The sequence below is a fragment of the Colletotrichum siamense genome (genome assembly GCF_013390195.1).
Source record: "Colletotrichum siamense strain Cg363 chromosome Unknown KSG_Cg363_contig05, whole genome shotgun sequence".
NCBI lineage: Eukaryota > Fungi > Ascomycota > Sordariomycetes > Glomerellales > Glomerellaceae > Colletotrichum > Colletotrichum siamense.
In genome coordinates, this window is record NW_023501018.1 from 3,199,077 (window position 1) to 3,215,103 (window position 16,027).

The window sequence follows — 16,027 nt, forward strand, 5'->3', positions numbered from 1 at the left end:
TGCAGTGATGCGAAGTTGATTATCCGCACCTGGTGAAGAAGTGCAGTGACTAGGAGAGACATGGGCGGAACTTCGGTGTATCGCGATGTCTCCATCGTTGCCGCTAACCGCAGACCCCAGGTAAGAATTCCCTTCCATTGGTCTGCTCGGTTCTGACGAAGTCCGATCCGTTTTGAGGCTCCGGCATAATAAGATAAAGTGTGCAAGAGGTCTTCGGGGGTGGCGTCGTGTGATCCTTCGGCACTTCCAAAGTCCCAAACATATTACTCGCAGATTTCTGCACCCAATACTGGACCCATTACGCCTGAGTTCTGTCGTCAATCGCCATTGCAGTAGTTTCGGGACTTCTGTACAGCTTGAACAGCATGGAAACGAAATCTGACTCTTCAAGGCCTGTACCCGCTGATGATCAAGGTACAGCAACGGGACTCTATGAGCCAATCGCTATTATCGGCATGGGAGTGCGGCTCCCCGGACATGTTCATACCCCAGCAGACTACTGGGACCTTCTATTCAATGGCAGAAGTGGACGGTGCCGCGTTCCCAAGAGTCGATACAATGTCGAAGCCTGGTATGGTCCGGGCAGACCCAACCATGTCCCAACGGAGTTTGGCTACTTCCTCGAGGAACTGAATCTAGCACATGTGGATCCTAGCTTCTGGTCTTTCACAAAACAGGAAGCTGAGCGCATGGATCCTCGACAGCGACTATTTCTTGAAGTTGCTTACGAGGCTCTTCAGAGTTCCGGAACCACAAAGTTCAGGGGTACCGATGTTGGCGTCTATGTTGGCACCATGGGCGACGACTGGAGTCAGCTTGAGTCTCGCGACGAGCAGAGCCTCGAGCAAGTTCGACCTGATGTATATGGAGATTATATCCTTGCAAACAGAGCCTCGTATGAGTTCGACTTGACCGGACCGAGGTGAGTCCAAGACCGTGAGCCTTCATGGACTATCTGAGCTAAACTCAAGCTCAGTGTTGTGGTCCGCACCGCTTGCTCTGCCTCTCTTGTTGCACTGCATATGGCATGCAGGGACCTGCATGGAGGCGATTGCACTTCTGCCATAGTCGGTGGCGTCAACCTCATTCTTACTCCAAAAGATACGACAGTCATGCATCAACAGGGTGTACTGTCTCCGTTGGGTTCTTGTAAAAGCTTTGATGCCGAAGCTGATGGTTTTGCAAGAGGAGAAGGCGTTTCTGTAGTCTACATTAAGAAGCTTTCGGATGCCGTACGGGATGGCGACCCCATCCGGGCGGTCATTCGGTCTACATGTCTGTCCGGCAATGGAAGAACCCCGGGTCTTACCACACCAAGTTCCCAGAGTCATGAGAGACTGATGAGACGAGGGCATCGGATAGCCGGTATTACGGACTTGTCGAAGACTGCGATGGTTGAGTGCCATGGAACTGGAACCTCTGTAAGTCTCACTGCTCTACCATTCTGGATGTGAAAATGTCGAGCTGACGGTCTTGTGTAACTTGTAGGTTGGCGACCCTATTGAGGTCGGCGCGGTTGCCAATATTTGGGGAGATCACGGCATCTACATCGGATCGGTAAGGCGAACAGTGTTGCACAGTAATGTCCGATGCTCACATCAATCCTAGGTCAAACCTAATATTGGTCATGGCGAAGGTGCATCGGGGTTATCCAGCATCATCAAAATGGTATTAGCATTGGAAAACTCGACAATCCCACCCAATATCAACTTCAAGACGCCTAATACAGCAAGTAAGCTTACTCTATGCAATAATCAAGATGTGGCGAATGCTCATGTGTGGATCTAGTTCCTTGGGAACGTGCTAAACTGAAGGTGCCAACAACGCCTTTGCCCTGGCCATCAGATAGACTCGAACGAGCCTCCGTCAATAGTTTTGGGATAGGCGGTTCTAATGCGCACGTCAGTAGGTCCATGTCAAGTTCTTTGGTGAGATTCTGATCGTGAATCTAGGTTTTACTCGAGTCAGCTGCCTGTTTTGGCGTGCAGTCCTCTCGCCGTGTTCACGACCGGAACCTCAGAACTTCCAACCATCGTCTGCTCACCTTCTCTGCGCGCCATATAGACTCGGTCAGCCGTTTAGCATCAGATGTCGAACGATATCTGGATCGAAAACCTCAACTCCTGGGAGATGTGGCCTGGTCTCTGAACACTCGACGAGAGACCCACGCGCATCGCGCATTCTGTGTAACAGACGCCAATGGCCCTTTCCAGATGTCCTCGATAACCAAGCGAAACAATAACCCGCCAAGCCTGATTTGGTTGTTCACAGGACAGGGAGCTCAGTGGGCTCAAATGGGGACAGAGCTGCTTCAGCAGAATGTTCTAGTCCAACAGACTATCCATCGCTTGGACAGCGTGCTGGCAAGCCTGTCTGATCCCCCGCAATGGAAATTGAAAGGTAACTTTTCGCCTTCAAATTGAACACGCTCCAATACTGATCAAATCAGATCTACTTCTAGCACCCAAAGAGCAGAGCAGACTTGCCGAGGCGGAATTCTCACAGCCATGTCTTGTTGCCATCCAGGTCGCTCTTGTGGATTTGCTCAGATCATGGGGTGTCACACCCGATGCCGTTGTCGGACACTCTTCAGGAGAAACTGCCGCCGCTTATGCAAGTGGAGCAATCACAGCTGAAGATGCTATTCGCATTGCATACCACCGAGGTCAGATTACCCTGCTCATCAAAGCCGCCCATAAAGGCTCCATGGCCGCAGTCGGACTTGGTCGAAGTCAGGTTCAGAAGTTTCTCCGCCCAGGTGTTATGATCGGCTGTGAGAACTCACCCGCCAGCGTGACGTTGTCTGGTGAGGCAGATGTGCTTGAAGACGTGATGAAAGACATCATGGCCGAACACCCTGGAGTGCTAGCACGGAGCCTTCATGTTGAGTGCGGGTACCATTCGCGTGAGTTGAATGCTCCTTACTTCTTTCCAGCCACACTGACAGATATCCCCGGCAGAACATATGAAAACAGCAGAGATGGACTTTACAAGACGATTGGAGGGGTGGTTGCAGCCAGTTAAACCGAAAATCCCATTTTATTCGTCGGTCACAGGCATACTGAACAACGATATGTCTCACTCATACTGGGTACGAAACGTGGTTTCTCCAGTTCTATTCAGCACAGCAGTTGAGTCTGTTCTCGACGATTTCAAGTCAGCAGCTTTCGTGGAGATAGGTCCACATTCCGCCCTCGCTGGCCCTATACGGCAGATCTTGCACAGCAAGGGTCGGGTCGCTCAGTATGCCCCGACCTTAGTCCGCAATGAGGATGCGGTATCCTGTGTTTTGAAGACCGCAGGAGAGCTGTGGTCAGTTGGCGCTAGTATTGAGCTCGCCGCAGTCACACCAGCCGGGAACTTTCTGACAGATATACCAACATACCCTTGGCACTATGACAAAGAGTATTGGGTCGAGAGTAGACTTTCTCGATCCTGGCGTCTGCGCAAGTTCGACCATCACGAGCTGTTGGGCACTCGGGTTGAGGAGATCTCCGATGCTTGTCCTGCCTGGAGATGCAATCTCAGAGTCGAGGATGTTCCTTGGATCCGAGATCATATGATTCTCGGAGAGAACGTATTTCCTGCAGCCGGATTTGTGTCCATGATCGGGGAAGCGTTGAAGCAACTGAAAGGGTCCGTCAACTACACCCTCGGGCATGTCACGTTTGATTCCGCTTTGGTGCTGAACGACCGTCCGGTCGAGCTCGTCACTGTTCTCAATCCTCCGCCACCCACGCCGTATCTGGATTCGGAATGGTACGAGTTCTCGATATCTTCGCTTAGTGAAGGCGGTGACACTTGGGTCAGACATGTCACGGGCGAGTGCAAAGCTGGCTCTGATTCAGGCCACCAGTTCCCAGAAGTTGTGAAACTTCCCCGCAAGGTCTCCTTGGACTCCTTCTACAGTACCTGGAAGAGGTTTGGACTGGAATACGGTGCCAGGTTCCGGAACCTTGCCGATGCTAGCTCCCATGTTACCGAACCGACAGCCATTGCATCTCTGCAAACGGAATTATCAGACTACGAAATGGCATCCTACGCCATTCATCCCACAGCTCTTGATTCGAGCATGCATTTTGCGATGGTCGCATCATGTCGTGGTCTTACCAAAAACTTTAAGCAGATGGCGATTCCTACATACATCGAGGAATTGTATGTTAGCAGACCCTCAGGAAAGATACACCTCGAAGCGACGGCGACTGAGAACTCGTCGATGAAATTGTCAAGCTACATCACCGGAGTATCTGATGGTGAAACTGTCATTGACATCAGAGGCCTTGAGGTGGAGCCTGTTGCTGGTAGCTCTGCCATCCAAGCCGAGGATACCCATGCAGGCGCTATTGTGGAATGGAAACCCGACATTGACTTCCTAGACCCTACTCATATTGTTCGTGTCCAAGACCTTGATTCTTGCGACAAAAGCCTGGAAAAGCTGGTGTTAGCATGTATTGTGGAGTCGAGAGCGCAATTGCAGTTCCTTCCAGCAACGCAACCACATTTCGTCGACTTCAAGAGCTGGCTGGACGCCACATATCGACAGACTGTGGCTGGAGAACACCAAGATCTTGCCAGTGCATTTGATATCGCAAACACTACTCCTCAGTTGAGACAGGCGCTCATCGCAGACATGCTAGAAGCTTGCAAGGGCACACCCACGGAAAGCCTTGCGCTGGCAGTCCATCGTGTGTACACGAATGCTGCGGCGTGCTTCACTGGCAGGCCAGACGCTATCAAGGCCATAGATTCTGCCATTTCAATGGCTGAAGATGTGAAAACTCTCAGCGACATCGATCTCGCATCTTTCCTTCAGCTTTCGGGCCACAAGAGGCCGAATATGAACATTCTACAAATCGGTGGTCCCAACGACACTGCCGCTACCATCAACAAGATATTGTCAGCTCTTTCATCTGATAACTTTGGCGACCGTCTCTATGGAAACTACGTCTATGCCTGCACATCATCAGAACCTTCCACTTGGGTGCAGGACTGTTTACGAAATTATCCTGCTGCCAAGTACAGTAATCTCAATACTGATGCTGACTTTACATCTCAGGGATTCAGAAACGAGTCGTTTGATATTATACTTGTTTTGGATGGAGGATCATTTTCGAGAACCAATTTGAAAAAGATGCGCAAATTGCTGAAGTCTACGAGGGGCATAATACTCGGGCAGACAAATTCGGCATCAAGAACTCTCCAGTATGTCACGGGCCTTCTACCACAGTCGAATTCGTTGTCGGAGAATCTGGAACAAGAGCACTATCTTCGAGATCAGCTACAGCATGCTGGCTTCGATGGTAGTTCGGCCGCTACGCTCTTGGGCGATTATTCACGCATGACCATCGCCCGCCCTTTCTCGGACCACTGGAAGACCGACCAAATCAGCATCATCTGCGAGGACCCAGCCCATAATTTAGTCAAAGACGCAACGGAGGCTCTTCGTGGGCTCGGTATAGATCTCGACTTCGTCGTCCTGGGCGACGAACTGCCATGGGGACAGCCAGTCGTGAGCCTCTTGGATCTTGAAGGCTCTTTCATCCATGGAATGTCACAGCAAGGATGGGAAGATCTCAAGAAGACCATTCTTTCGGCACAAGATGAGAAGGTGCTGTGGGTGACCGGGGCTTGCCAAATCGAATGCAAGAATCCGAATTATTCCCTGGTATTGGGCCTCGCCCGAACTCTTCGCAGGGAACTTTCAATGGATTTTGTTACCTTGGAGCTTGAGTCATTTGACACCAATGGCTGGAAAGCTATGCATACCATCCTCAATAGCTTCGGACAGCGCATCACTGGAGGTGACGTGGATCCAGAGTCGGAGTACGTATTTTCACAAGGCTTGCTTCACATTAGTCGCTTCCATTCAGTCGAAGTCTCGAAGCTCTTGCAAGAGTCGAGTGAAGCCTCCAGTGAAGAGATTCGGGGTCACAAAGGGCTTTCTCAAGTGCCTGAGACCGATATGTTAGACAACTGCCATTTCTCTGCCAGCTCATTGACACCGTCCATGACCTGCCGCTCGGATCGAACTTATGTTTTTGTCGGTGGGCTCGGCGGACTCGGACAGGCCACGGCAAGATTTCTTGTCGAGCGAGGAGCCAGAGAGCTCATTTTCTTTTCGAGGTCAGCTGAGCAGTCAGCTAAGGGTCATCCTGAGTATTTTGAAGAGTTGAGGGCTTTCGGATGTGTTGTCCAAGCGATCTCTGGGAGTGTCAATGTCATGGATGATGTTGCAAAAATGGTTCACTCGGCAAACCGTCCGATCGCTGGGTTGCTACAAGCAGCTATGGTTCTCCAGGTATGCTCACCCTTCGTATTCCTAATGCCGCCAAAAGTGATCGAAACTGACAATCACACTACAGGATATCAACATCACCGACATGACCTTTGAACAGTGGCAAACAGCAGTTGACCCGAAGGTGCAGGGGACTTGGAATCTCCACAATGCTTTGCAGCAGCACCAAAGCGAGCCCCTTGACTTCTTGTTTCTTTTCAGTTCGCTCTCGGGTCTTGGAGGTCAGATTGGTCAGGCAAACTATGCAGCAGGTAACGCCTTTCTTGACGCCTTCGTGCAGTATCGCCACTCCAAGGGACTGGCTTGCTCAGTTCTCGACATTGGCATTATGGAAGATATTGGTGTCTTAGCGAGGGAGCAGAATCGTCTTGAAGCCCTGCGGGCGACGAAGCAACATTGCCTGCACGAACAGGACCTTCTTGATGCTTTGGAGTTGATGATCGGACGGTCTCAGCCAGTACCCGAAGAAGAGATTCACGCCATTCAAAACGTCAGTGGCTTCTCAAGTCGCGGTCAAGTTGCCGTCGGCATGAGATCATCAGCTACCTCCAGCAGTCGAAACGGATGGCAGAAAGATCCACGTTCGGGGTTCCTGTCGAATACAGGACTGACGGGAGGAACTGAGAAAAAGGGGGAAGAGGGAGTCACTCTGAACGATTTTTTGAGAAGAAGTCACCTTGATCCGTCGCATCTTGAATCAGACAATGCAAGGGCATTTCTGGCTAAAGAGATGGGTGGGGCGTTGCAGGGTTTCGGCATGAGAGAAGATGAAGAGGTTGATCTGTCACGACCCTTGCAGACGGACTCTTTGGTGACGGTGGAGCTCCGCAATTGGATCCGGCAGAAGATGGGTGTTTCTTTCACCGTTGTGGAGTTGCGGAGTGCGGAGAGTATTTTTGCATTGGGCCAAATGGCTGCAGCCAGGCTTTTGACTATGGGCGACAGGAACACACACTGAGTGTCTCTTGAAGCCCTTCTTTATGTAAGATACAACCAGGCTCAACTTGGGCTCACTTGTGATTTATCCTTGACATCTAAAATGGAATGATCCTCATACACCGCCACTGTTTAGCTGTGTTAGGAACAGCGGAAGTAATAACGCAACTGTGAAGGCAGACAATCGACGAGAGGCTTTATATCATACTTTCTGGAGTAACTGGGATTGTAGTCAATACGGGCTTTGCTACTTTCTTTCACCGACTCGAGATGCCACTCGCAACCCGAGAATGCTCACGGTCCCCACAGTTTCAGTCGAAATTGCATGATACATTATCCCACCGGGTGTCACTGAATTACAGTCCACTGCGTGCGGAGCTCCAACTCGTCAGAGTAAATAGAAAACTTCTTTGTAGCTGATCGAAAGCCGTGTAGTTGGGAGAAGCTAGAGAAAACCGGAGGTTCCTTGAACTGCAGCCCACTGGCACCCGATGGGATGACTAGGGAAGCTGTGATTCATTGTCGCAGTCCTTGACTGAACTTAGTGCCCCTAGTCTTCGAGGAGACTGATACCCAGAAATAAACTTTGTTCAGTATTGCGCTCGAGATTCGGAAATAAGGCCATCTACCTGGACTCCTATGTCGTTCATAAGTCAAGCAGAGTTTTGGACGCCGTGAGTCTGACAATATGTACGCTGTCCACGACAACAATGATAGACTGAGGAGATTGAACACCTCGAACAGGGAACAACGTCGATGCAATCTTGACTACGTAGCTCAATAATAAGTACAATTCAATATCGTCGGGCATACGGCAAAGGCCTGAAAATAGATTCCATCCGGTTGGCGGTAGTCCATCACCGAGCAAAGTGCGGTGAAGGTTTTAGTCGACTCGACTGAATCATGCTGAAGCTAACAATGTTGACTGGGGCCTCGAAAATTAATTAAATCATGGCATCATTGGAATTTGACCTTCTTACCACAACCCTCGCACGAAGAATTGTGGAGTAATTGACCTCATACCGATGAGTTCGTGAGAATGGTGCCATAATTTTGAAGCCCGACTTTCTACTTTGAGTCTCTCAACATTATATAACCACAGGCAATTCCCAGCTCCAGTCTAGTTGCCATCCTCAACACCATTCTCTTCATTTCATTCATCTCTACGTCGTTTCCCAGACTCCATACCTTCGACCACAAGATGCAGTTCAACGCTATTCTCCTCACCCTCGGCCTGTTGAGCGCCACTGCTTCCGCTGAGACTATTCTCGGATGCTGGAACGGCCGATTCACCTGCGCTGGCGCTTGTATCAACAAGGGCGAGTGCAAAGAAATTCAGAGCAGCGACAACGCCTGGTGCTGCGTTGTTTGATTTAAAGAGCGATATGTTGCCATATCTCGAACTTCGTGAGTGAATGCAAACGGCATCAACAGATAACGGACAGAGGCTAACAACTATCACGATGCTCAGGTCCCCTCTTCAGTCTCTTATGAGTCGTGTTATGGGATGGATGAATCGATGGAATGGTTTGGTGCTGCGAGACTATTTACCAAAGAACCAAAAGATAATGTACTTAGTCAACTACTGTTGCAGTCTCTACTACTCTAATTGAAGGCTTCTTCTGATAAAACTTGACAACTGGTGAAGTCTGTGAGCTCGCTGCTACCAAGAAACCCCAAATTTCAAAGTCGAGTTATGCTTCACCATCTTGAGAATCTCGTGGTTGCGTTACAATCAGAATATACATTTGACTTTTGCCGTTTGACGACGACAGATGATGACGACAACAGACTATCATAGACGATCATAAGACGACAAATGATCATAATAGACGATACTAATAATCAGGCCAACCAATGTGACAACAATGAGAATGATAACACCAAGAAAAGTGACAATCCATGGATTATCATGTGATGAATCGTTGGTTAATATAGCTTATACGTAGTTGTCCACCCGGTTAGCTAGTGGTACCCGCCTGAAAAGCGATTCTCATTCCCTCTTTGCATATCTGCTAGTTTCTTTCTATAACTCATCGTATTGAACGCACTCTAGATTCACATATGCAGCCATTGGGTGGCCCGAACGTGTTCAATCTCAACTCAACTGTCACTCACCAGGTTGATCTGCTTATGTCAACAAAAGTCCATCTCTATGGACCTGGCTTTCATATATACTTGCTATAGCATATACTTTGAGCTTGAACCTGCTGAAGGATTTGCACTTCGACACTGGGACGGGAATCCCCAGTCCCGGCGCCCCGGGACATCAGAACATTCGCGGTGGAGAAGGCGATGGATTACCGGTCATGATCCACAATGTCCCGCATCAGCGGAGGAGGGGAAGACAGTGTCGGAATTGAGAAAAAGGCCCAACTCGTACGGCTGAATAATTCGGAAGGGGAATTTGAATTCAGCGAGAAATGAGGTGAGACTGACAGGATGTTAAGATGCAATCGAGGGACAATGTCTCGTCAACCAATTATCCTGGTGTTTTCGGGCCGCGAGCTCGTTCGTGCCCGACATCACAAAGCGCAAACCGCAAATTTCGATATTATCGCGTTGGGCTCTGATGAAATATCGTGATCTTCGACAGGGCGCGAGCGTGGGGGGCATCAGGCGATTTGTATGAATATTTTGCAGCTCTCGGAGCACAATTCCGAGCGTTACTCTTGATTGGCCGCTGCAATGTTTTCACAATCGCTGCAAATCCCTTCTCAACAGCTCAACAAGACATGTGATAGCGAACCATTCTTCCAGGAGAACCACGTGGCAAGGGCATCGCGGGATGTTTTAGCTCAGAGAAATCTGCAATTGCTGGAGAAATGTTCCGATTGGTTTTGGAAATAGCGGTGGCCTTTCAAAAATATGTGATGCGATGCAAGTTCATCGTGGTGCATCGCAGGGTGACAGTCGCCCAAGACGTGGCGGCGCGCAAAAGGGTCCTGATCGACAGGGAACCAGAGGGGCTTTGGGTTCTAAAATCAGGGCAGCGGGCACCTGGAAGCAAGATAAGGTGGGATACCGTCCAGAGAGACAGAAGGAGCTTGGGGGTTCGCGCCGAAAACTTGCCTGTCTGAGCAGGATAGGAAATACCAAGCGTCAGCGGCATGTGGCGCAAGCGTCTGGATCCTTGCGAAAGTCTTGCAAGTGGACCCCGATGACGGCTGTGAGAGCGGAACCTGTGCCGGACATTCAAATTCATGAGTCGGTTTTCAGCATTCTTGAAGCTCATTCAGCCCTATGAAAATTTTGAATTGGCGATATCGCAGCCTAAAATGGTCTGTGAACCCCCATGCCAAGCTATCTAAAAGCTTTTCTGTCAACGAGGGTTGTTCAAGCAACTCATCGGACCCCATGTCCAGACTGTTCTACAAGATTAGATAATCTCGAGTTTCCCACAACTCCACGGTTGGAGAAACTTTGAGTAGGATTGGCGCGCAAAAGCTGTGGAAACTCTGTGGAGCATCACGACATGTGAATCGCCTGAGGTCGGGAGCAGAGCCTGCCATGTGGCGAACAGCGCCCAACTGATAAGGATTTATTTGACATCACTGCAACCTTTGTGAAAGCCCTCGGAAGATGGCCGCACAGTTTCACACACCGCATTTGAGCGTATTTGAATGACGACTGCCCATGACCCTTTACAGCATCGTCAGCTTTCGCCGTTGACGTTGATTCTGTCTTTTTGTCTCGGAAATTCCAGCTTTTTGCTCGGAGACAATAACTCAAGATGACGCACGAGAAGCATTCCCTCGACACCCGCCGTGTCTCTGTCGATGCGGATGGCGAGTCTCTCGGTCGCCGTACCTCAGCACTCGAAGAGGTCCCTACCTTCGTCCCGCCGCCTGGCTTCCCAGGTCTTCCTATTACTCGACGCAGGAGCACCGTCTCGCAGACTTCGCGAGTCACCTTTGAGCATGAGCGCCCGGATGATATGGAGGAACTCGTTCTGAGTGCTTCCGCCCTGAGCCGCCACCGATCGCGAGACAGGCGTGAGTCTCAAGACCACGTCTTCGAGCTTCCTGCATTCCCTCGCGCGGCGAAGCCTGGTCCCGTCAGCACTATTCGAGAAGTTCCCTCCGAGTTTACGACACCGCAGTCGACGCGGCCGCCATCTCCAGTCTCCGGCTTCGCCTCAGGCCCGCCATCCCCAGGGGAAAGGTCCGGTACCCAGACACCGGCCGAATACGAAATCGGCACGGGGCAAGCTTACCCAGACGTCGGCACTGTCGCCTCCTTCCGTGGAGCGATTGTACTCCTCTGCACCTGCGGCGCACAACTGATGGACAATGTTTTCATGTAAGTTTTGGCAGAAAATGCCCCATAAGAGAAGATACTAACAATTCAACAGGACAGGCGTGAACATCGCTCTTCCAGCTATCCAGAAAGACTTTGACGTCAAGAGCGGGGAGCTGCAGTGGCTTATCTCGGCTTACACCTTGACTTTCGGCGGCTTCCTGCTGTTGTCCGGAGTTCTGGCCGATCGCTTCGGAAGAAAATTGATTTTCTGCTCTGGCATGGCGACTTTGAGCATTTGGACCATTGCCAACGGTTTCGCGACCTCATTCATCCAGCTCTCAATCTTCCGAGCCCTACAGGGCATCGGCGCTGCCATGACAGTACCGTCGGCGGTGGGCATCATCAGCAACTACTTCATCGCCAAGGACCGAACTCTCGCTCTGACGATCTTTGGTGCCGCTGGAGCTGTTGGTTTCTGCCTAGGCTTAATCTTCGGAGGGTTCTTGACATCGTCACTGGGATGGAGGTACATCTTCTACATCCCAGTCGCGGTCACTGGCACCCTTGGTACGATTGGATGGTTCTTCCTACCCAAGGACCGCGTGGAGGGCACCTCGCGCCCGAAGCTAGACTTTGTCGGTGCCGGTCTCTCAACTGCAGGACTCATCTTGCTCAGCTTTGTGCTTTCCAGCGGTGGAGAATACGGTTGGGGCAAAGCTTTCATCATTGCTCTGCTCATTGTTAGCATCGCCATGATTGTTGCCTTCACCTACGTTGAGAAGAAGGTTGCCAACCCCATCATGCCACTTTCGCTGTGGAAACTTGAGAACTTTGCTGCTCTATGGATCGGCGGATTTGGTAAGTCTTGCATCTCCAGCATGCGAACTATCGATTCAGAGACATATGCTAACACCTGGACAGTCATGTACGGCGGATACCAGACGACCATCTACTACACGACCCTCATTGCACAGGAAGTAAACAAGCTTAGCGCCGGTGAGACTGCACTTCGTTTTCTCCCCATGGGTGCTACAGGCTTCATCTTCAGCCTCTCCATGTCTCGCATGCTTGAGATCTTCAACCCCAAGTGGCTTCTCGCCGTAGGCATGGCCATTTGCGCTATCGCGCCAGTGCCTGCCGCGCTCATGAGGGATGACGACCTCAACTTCTGGAAGCATATCTTTCCTACAACTGTCATTGGTGTCGCTGGGACGACAATCGTGTACTGCACTATCACCGTCGTACTCCTGGCTTCAGTTCCAGTGAACGTCAAGAGTCTCTGCGGCGGTATGATCAACACCGCATTTCAAATCGGCAGCGGGTTTGGGCTTGCGGTTGCAAGCGCAGTTGTGCAGGCGGTCGATACAAAGAACGGACACGGTATCTTGCAACAATACGGAACCGGTCTGTGGTGCTGCGTTGGTTTTGCCGGTGTTGGTGTTGTCGCGAGTATCTTCGGGGTTAAGGACGTTGGCAGAGTCGTCAACGGCCCTGTGATGGCGCACTAATTCATGATTGAAATGACTTGATACGAAGGATAGATGGACATCAAAAGTTTAGCGTTGTTGATTATATGGGTAATTGGTGATAGACTCGAGACATAGTTCAGGGAGAACCGATAGCACGCCGTCAAGGAGCGCAGAATTATTTTACGGATAGAATGCGAATTTTGGACTTGCGATAATAGAAGCTTGAGTTTGACTTCATCATGTTGCATATTCAACTTCAGTATCTGAGACCGCGGTTATTGTCGCTGTCGCTTGACTCGAGCAAGCTGATGACGTGCCTGTGAATTCTCCGGTGCCCGGCCCTGGCTCCCGGTCCGGCCCGCCGGAAATCTTATGAGCCTGGGCCGCGCCCCACCCCGTGCCGACTCGGCGTATTCTCGGGCGCTCGGCAGGGTGCCACTTGCGTTTTGTTTCTAATCGTAGCCGTAGGGTCGCATTGAAATGTTCACGAGAACGAGTGTAACTGAGTCCCTTGTTTCTCTTCTTTGCATGTGAGACGTTGTCTGATTGATTACCAACAAAGCTTATTGTTGCATAAAGATGTTGGCGTTCTAGACCGCCCAACCATCAGCACCCTGCTGAAGCACCACCCAAATCACATTGTAATCAGAGTTTAAGCGAGGCCACCAACACCTAGAATTGAGTCTGCCAAGTATCATTGGAGATACTTTGGTCAGATGTCGGAAGGCACCCATTGAAGTCTCACTAATTTGTCGATGAACTGGATCCTGTACATCACTTTATTTGAAAACAAGTAGCAGTCTTCATTGTCTCATTACTAAAACGAAAAGTAGGTGCATACTGCCCAGGTATCATTCGCGCTTCCCATGCTCCCAATGGTCCCAAAAGTCCGGTCTACCGAAAAGTATCAAGCTCTATGGAGCTCTTGCTGTCGCCTGCAGGTGGCATCCTCTCGTGCCGTACCCTGACTTCTTCTGTTTTCATAATGCCTCGCGGCGTAGTCTGACCGCTTTCCACATCTTGCAAGGCTTCTTGTGATTCTTGCCATCCTGTTGTCGACATGACAACGACCGAGTTCCTTCCGTAATGTGTTCCCTGTCCGTATCGCTTCGTCCTCGCCGTCTTTGCCGTTTCGAGTGCATTCGTCTGTGACCTACTCCGTCCGTAACTTCTCGAGGCGGACTTCAGCTCGCGGTACAGCATTCTCCTATGTAGACATTAGTAAATGATGCAGTAAAATAGTGCATTGTATACTCACAGGACAGGAATTGAGACAGCCATGATGGAGGCGGCAGGTTCAGTCAAGGTCCAGATAGTGAGGTCGACACGATCGTATGTGATATCCGTGCTAGTCATTGAGACGACTAGAACAGCTTTTACGATTCCGCAAGCTCCGGCGCTGAAACCCGTCAGTTTTTCTGTCCGCGAGATCGGGATCAGAGATCTTACATAGCACCCAAGCTCATGGCGATGGCAACACCGAGTCTCTCACGACGTCTCATGGTTGCCCTCATCAGGATCGGCCAGGGCAGAAAGGCCAGCACAAAGTCGAGGACGGCTGAATAATCTGAATGGATTCGTGTCAGTTTTGCTACGCCACGATGAAGTTGTCTCGTGATCATAGTCATCAACTTACATGCTGCAAAGAGCTGGTATCGAACCAACTTGGTCTTATCCCAGCATGTTCCGGAGACACTGCCATCCCAGACCTTCTCCAGGGGTGTGCATTTGGCGAACCCAAATATCCAGATTAGGTTCATCGAGATGTTGATCGACACGATGACGAAAATCAAAAAGTACTTTGTCCAGTTGTTGGTTACGATTCGGTACAGCGTGAGGGCGAAGGACGATTTGCTCGTTGTCGTCGCGATGATTCCGAAGGTTGCCACAAGGATCGTGAAGAGGTTGATCTCTTTTCGGTTTTCGTCGCTGATGGTCCATATATGGCGACCAAATCCCAGTGACACGATGTAAGAGTTGATGGAAACGGATATCGCCAATGCAGCCTTTGCACACAGCACGATTAGGTTGGTCGTTCGTGATGAAAAGATGCGAGAAGAGCGGCACACATACCCAAGAGCCAATGAGCAAGTGATCGTCCCACCAAAGTCCCCTACCACGCCATATCTTGCAGTATATTCTCAGAAATAGCAGTATAGCGCTTGCGCCTACCAACGACCAAGTTGCGGCAAGCAGCCGGCCGCCTCTATCGTCGACCATCGTCGGCTTTGCGGCACAAGCCCCAGGGCCACAGTTTTCTGTGGACAAAAGCTTGGGTTGAAAATCGTCAGATCTCGCAAGAGTTCAACCAACAGCCCCCAACAGCAGAGGTGCACCGCACCCTCATAATATGGAAACCAGCATATTCGTAAGTTTTTCTGATCAGCGCTCCTTGCAAGGGTGTATCCTAGGCACAACAAAGGTTCCCTCCCCGAGGAGAACAGCTGGTTTAGTGGTTTTTGGGAAAGACGTCCCCGACTCTTTTCGCGCTATGTGCCCCCTCTCGAAACCAGGGCGAAAGTTACAATCATGTGTGTGCGCTAGGGCGAGCCGAGTCGTCCCAGTTAGAGATACGGAGTTCGGATGGGCGTTCAGTCTCCCGCTTTCCTGCCCCGATTTGTCGGCCGACTGGCTATCTGCTTGAACGCCGCCCTGCAGGCTGTAGGGGGGTGCAACCTCAAGGGTGACGGTGGGCAGATGGGAGATTGGCAGTCGCACACGAAACTCCCAACATGCATTTGCATCCTTCCATGGCTTCTTCACACCACTTCACTAGACTACCGGCATGTTGGGCCACCAAATCAAGTAATGTGGCGTTGCAAAAGCCGGATTGTACGGAGACGGAGATTCGGCAAACGCGTCGGCTTCGGCTCGCTACTCGGTTGATCTTACCAACGAGTAATTCTTGCTTTTTTCTTCTCTCTTTCTCATCAGTCATCGAGATGTCTTCCCGTTCACCCGGAAAATTTCTTGCAACCAACAATGTTCTCCAGGAGTCTGCATGCGATATTTCCTTATTCCTTTGTTCTGCAACACGAGATTCCCACCTGCATCAGGCAACAATTTCCACGCCAACGCAACCCAG

The 16,027-nt window shown here is 50.6% G+C and overlaps 3 protein-coding genes across 3 annotated transcripts; 2 read left to right on the plus strand and 1 right to left on the minus strand.

The window, feature by feature from the left end:
* Nucleotides 1-365: 365 nt before the first annotated feature.
* Nucleotides 366-8,603, plus strand: gloL-0 (Highly reducing polyketide synthase gloL; the record flags this gene model as incomplete). The annotated part of the gene is made up of 8 exons (XM_036640272.1): nt 366-922; nt 1,187-1,421; nt 1,489-1,557; nt 1,609-1,732; nt 2,450-2,905; nt 2,961-6,298; nt 6,363-6,785; nt 8,334-8,603. The coding sequence occupies 8 exons, from the start codon at nt 366-368 to the stop codon at nt 8,601-8,603; spliced, it is 5,472 nt and encodes a 1,823-aa protein (XP_036495102.1).
* Nucleotides 8,604-10,964: 2,361 nt separating this feature from the next.
* On the plus strand, nt 10,965-12,981 carry CGCS363_v008424 (putative MFS-type transporter; the record flags this gene model as incomplete). Its single annotated transcript, XM_036640273.1, has 3 exons — nt 10,965-11,533; nt 11,586-12,331; nt 12,395-12,981. 3 exons carry the CDS (start codon nt 10,965-10,967, stop codon nt 12,979-12,981), a joined length of 1,902 nt encoding a protein of 633 aa, XP_036495103.1.
* An 855-nt stretch (nt 12,982-13,836) lies between these two features.
* Nucleotides 13,837-15,162, minus strand: CGCS363_v008425 (Satratoxin biosynthesis SC1 cluster protein 4; the record flags this gene model as incomplete). The annotated part of the gene is made up of 5 exons (XM_036640274.1): nt 13,837-14,149; nt 14,201-14,341; nt 14,392-14,509; nt 14,579-14,948; nt 15,016-15,162. 5 exons carry the CDS (start codon nt 15,160-15,162, stop codon nt 13,837-13,839), a joined length of 1,089 nt encoding a protein of 362 aa, XP_036495104.1.
* Nucleotides 15,163-16,027: the final 865 nt, after the last annotated feature.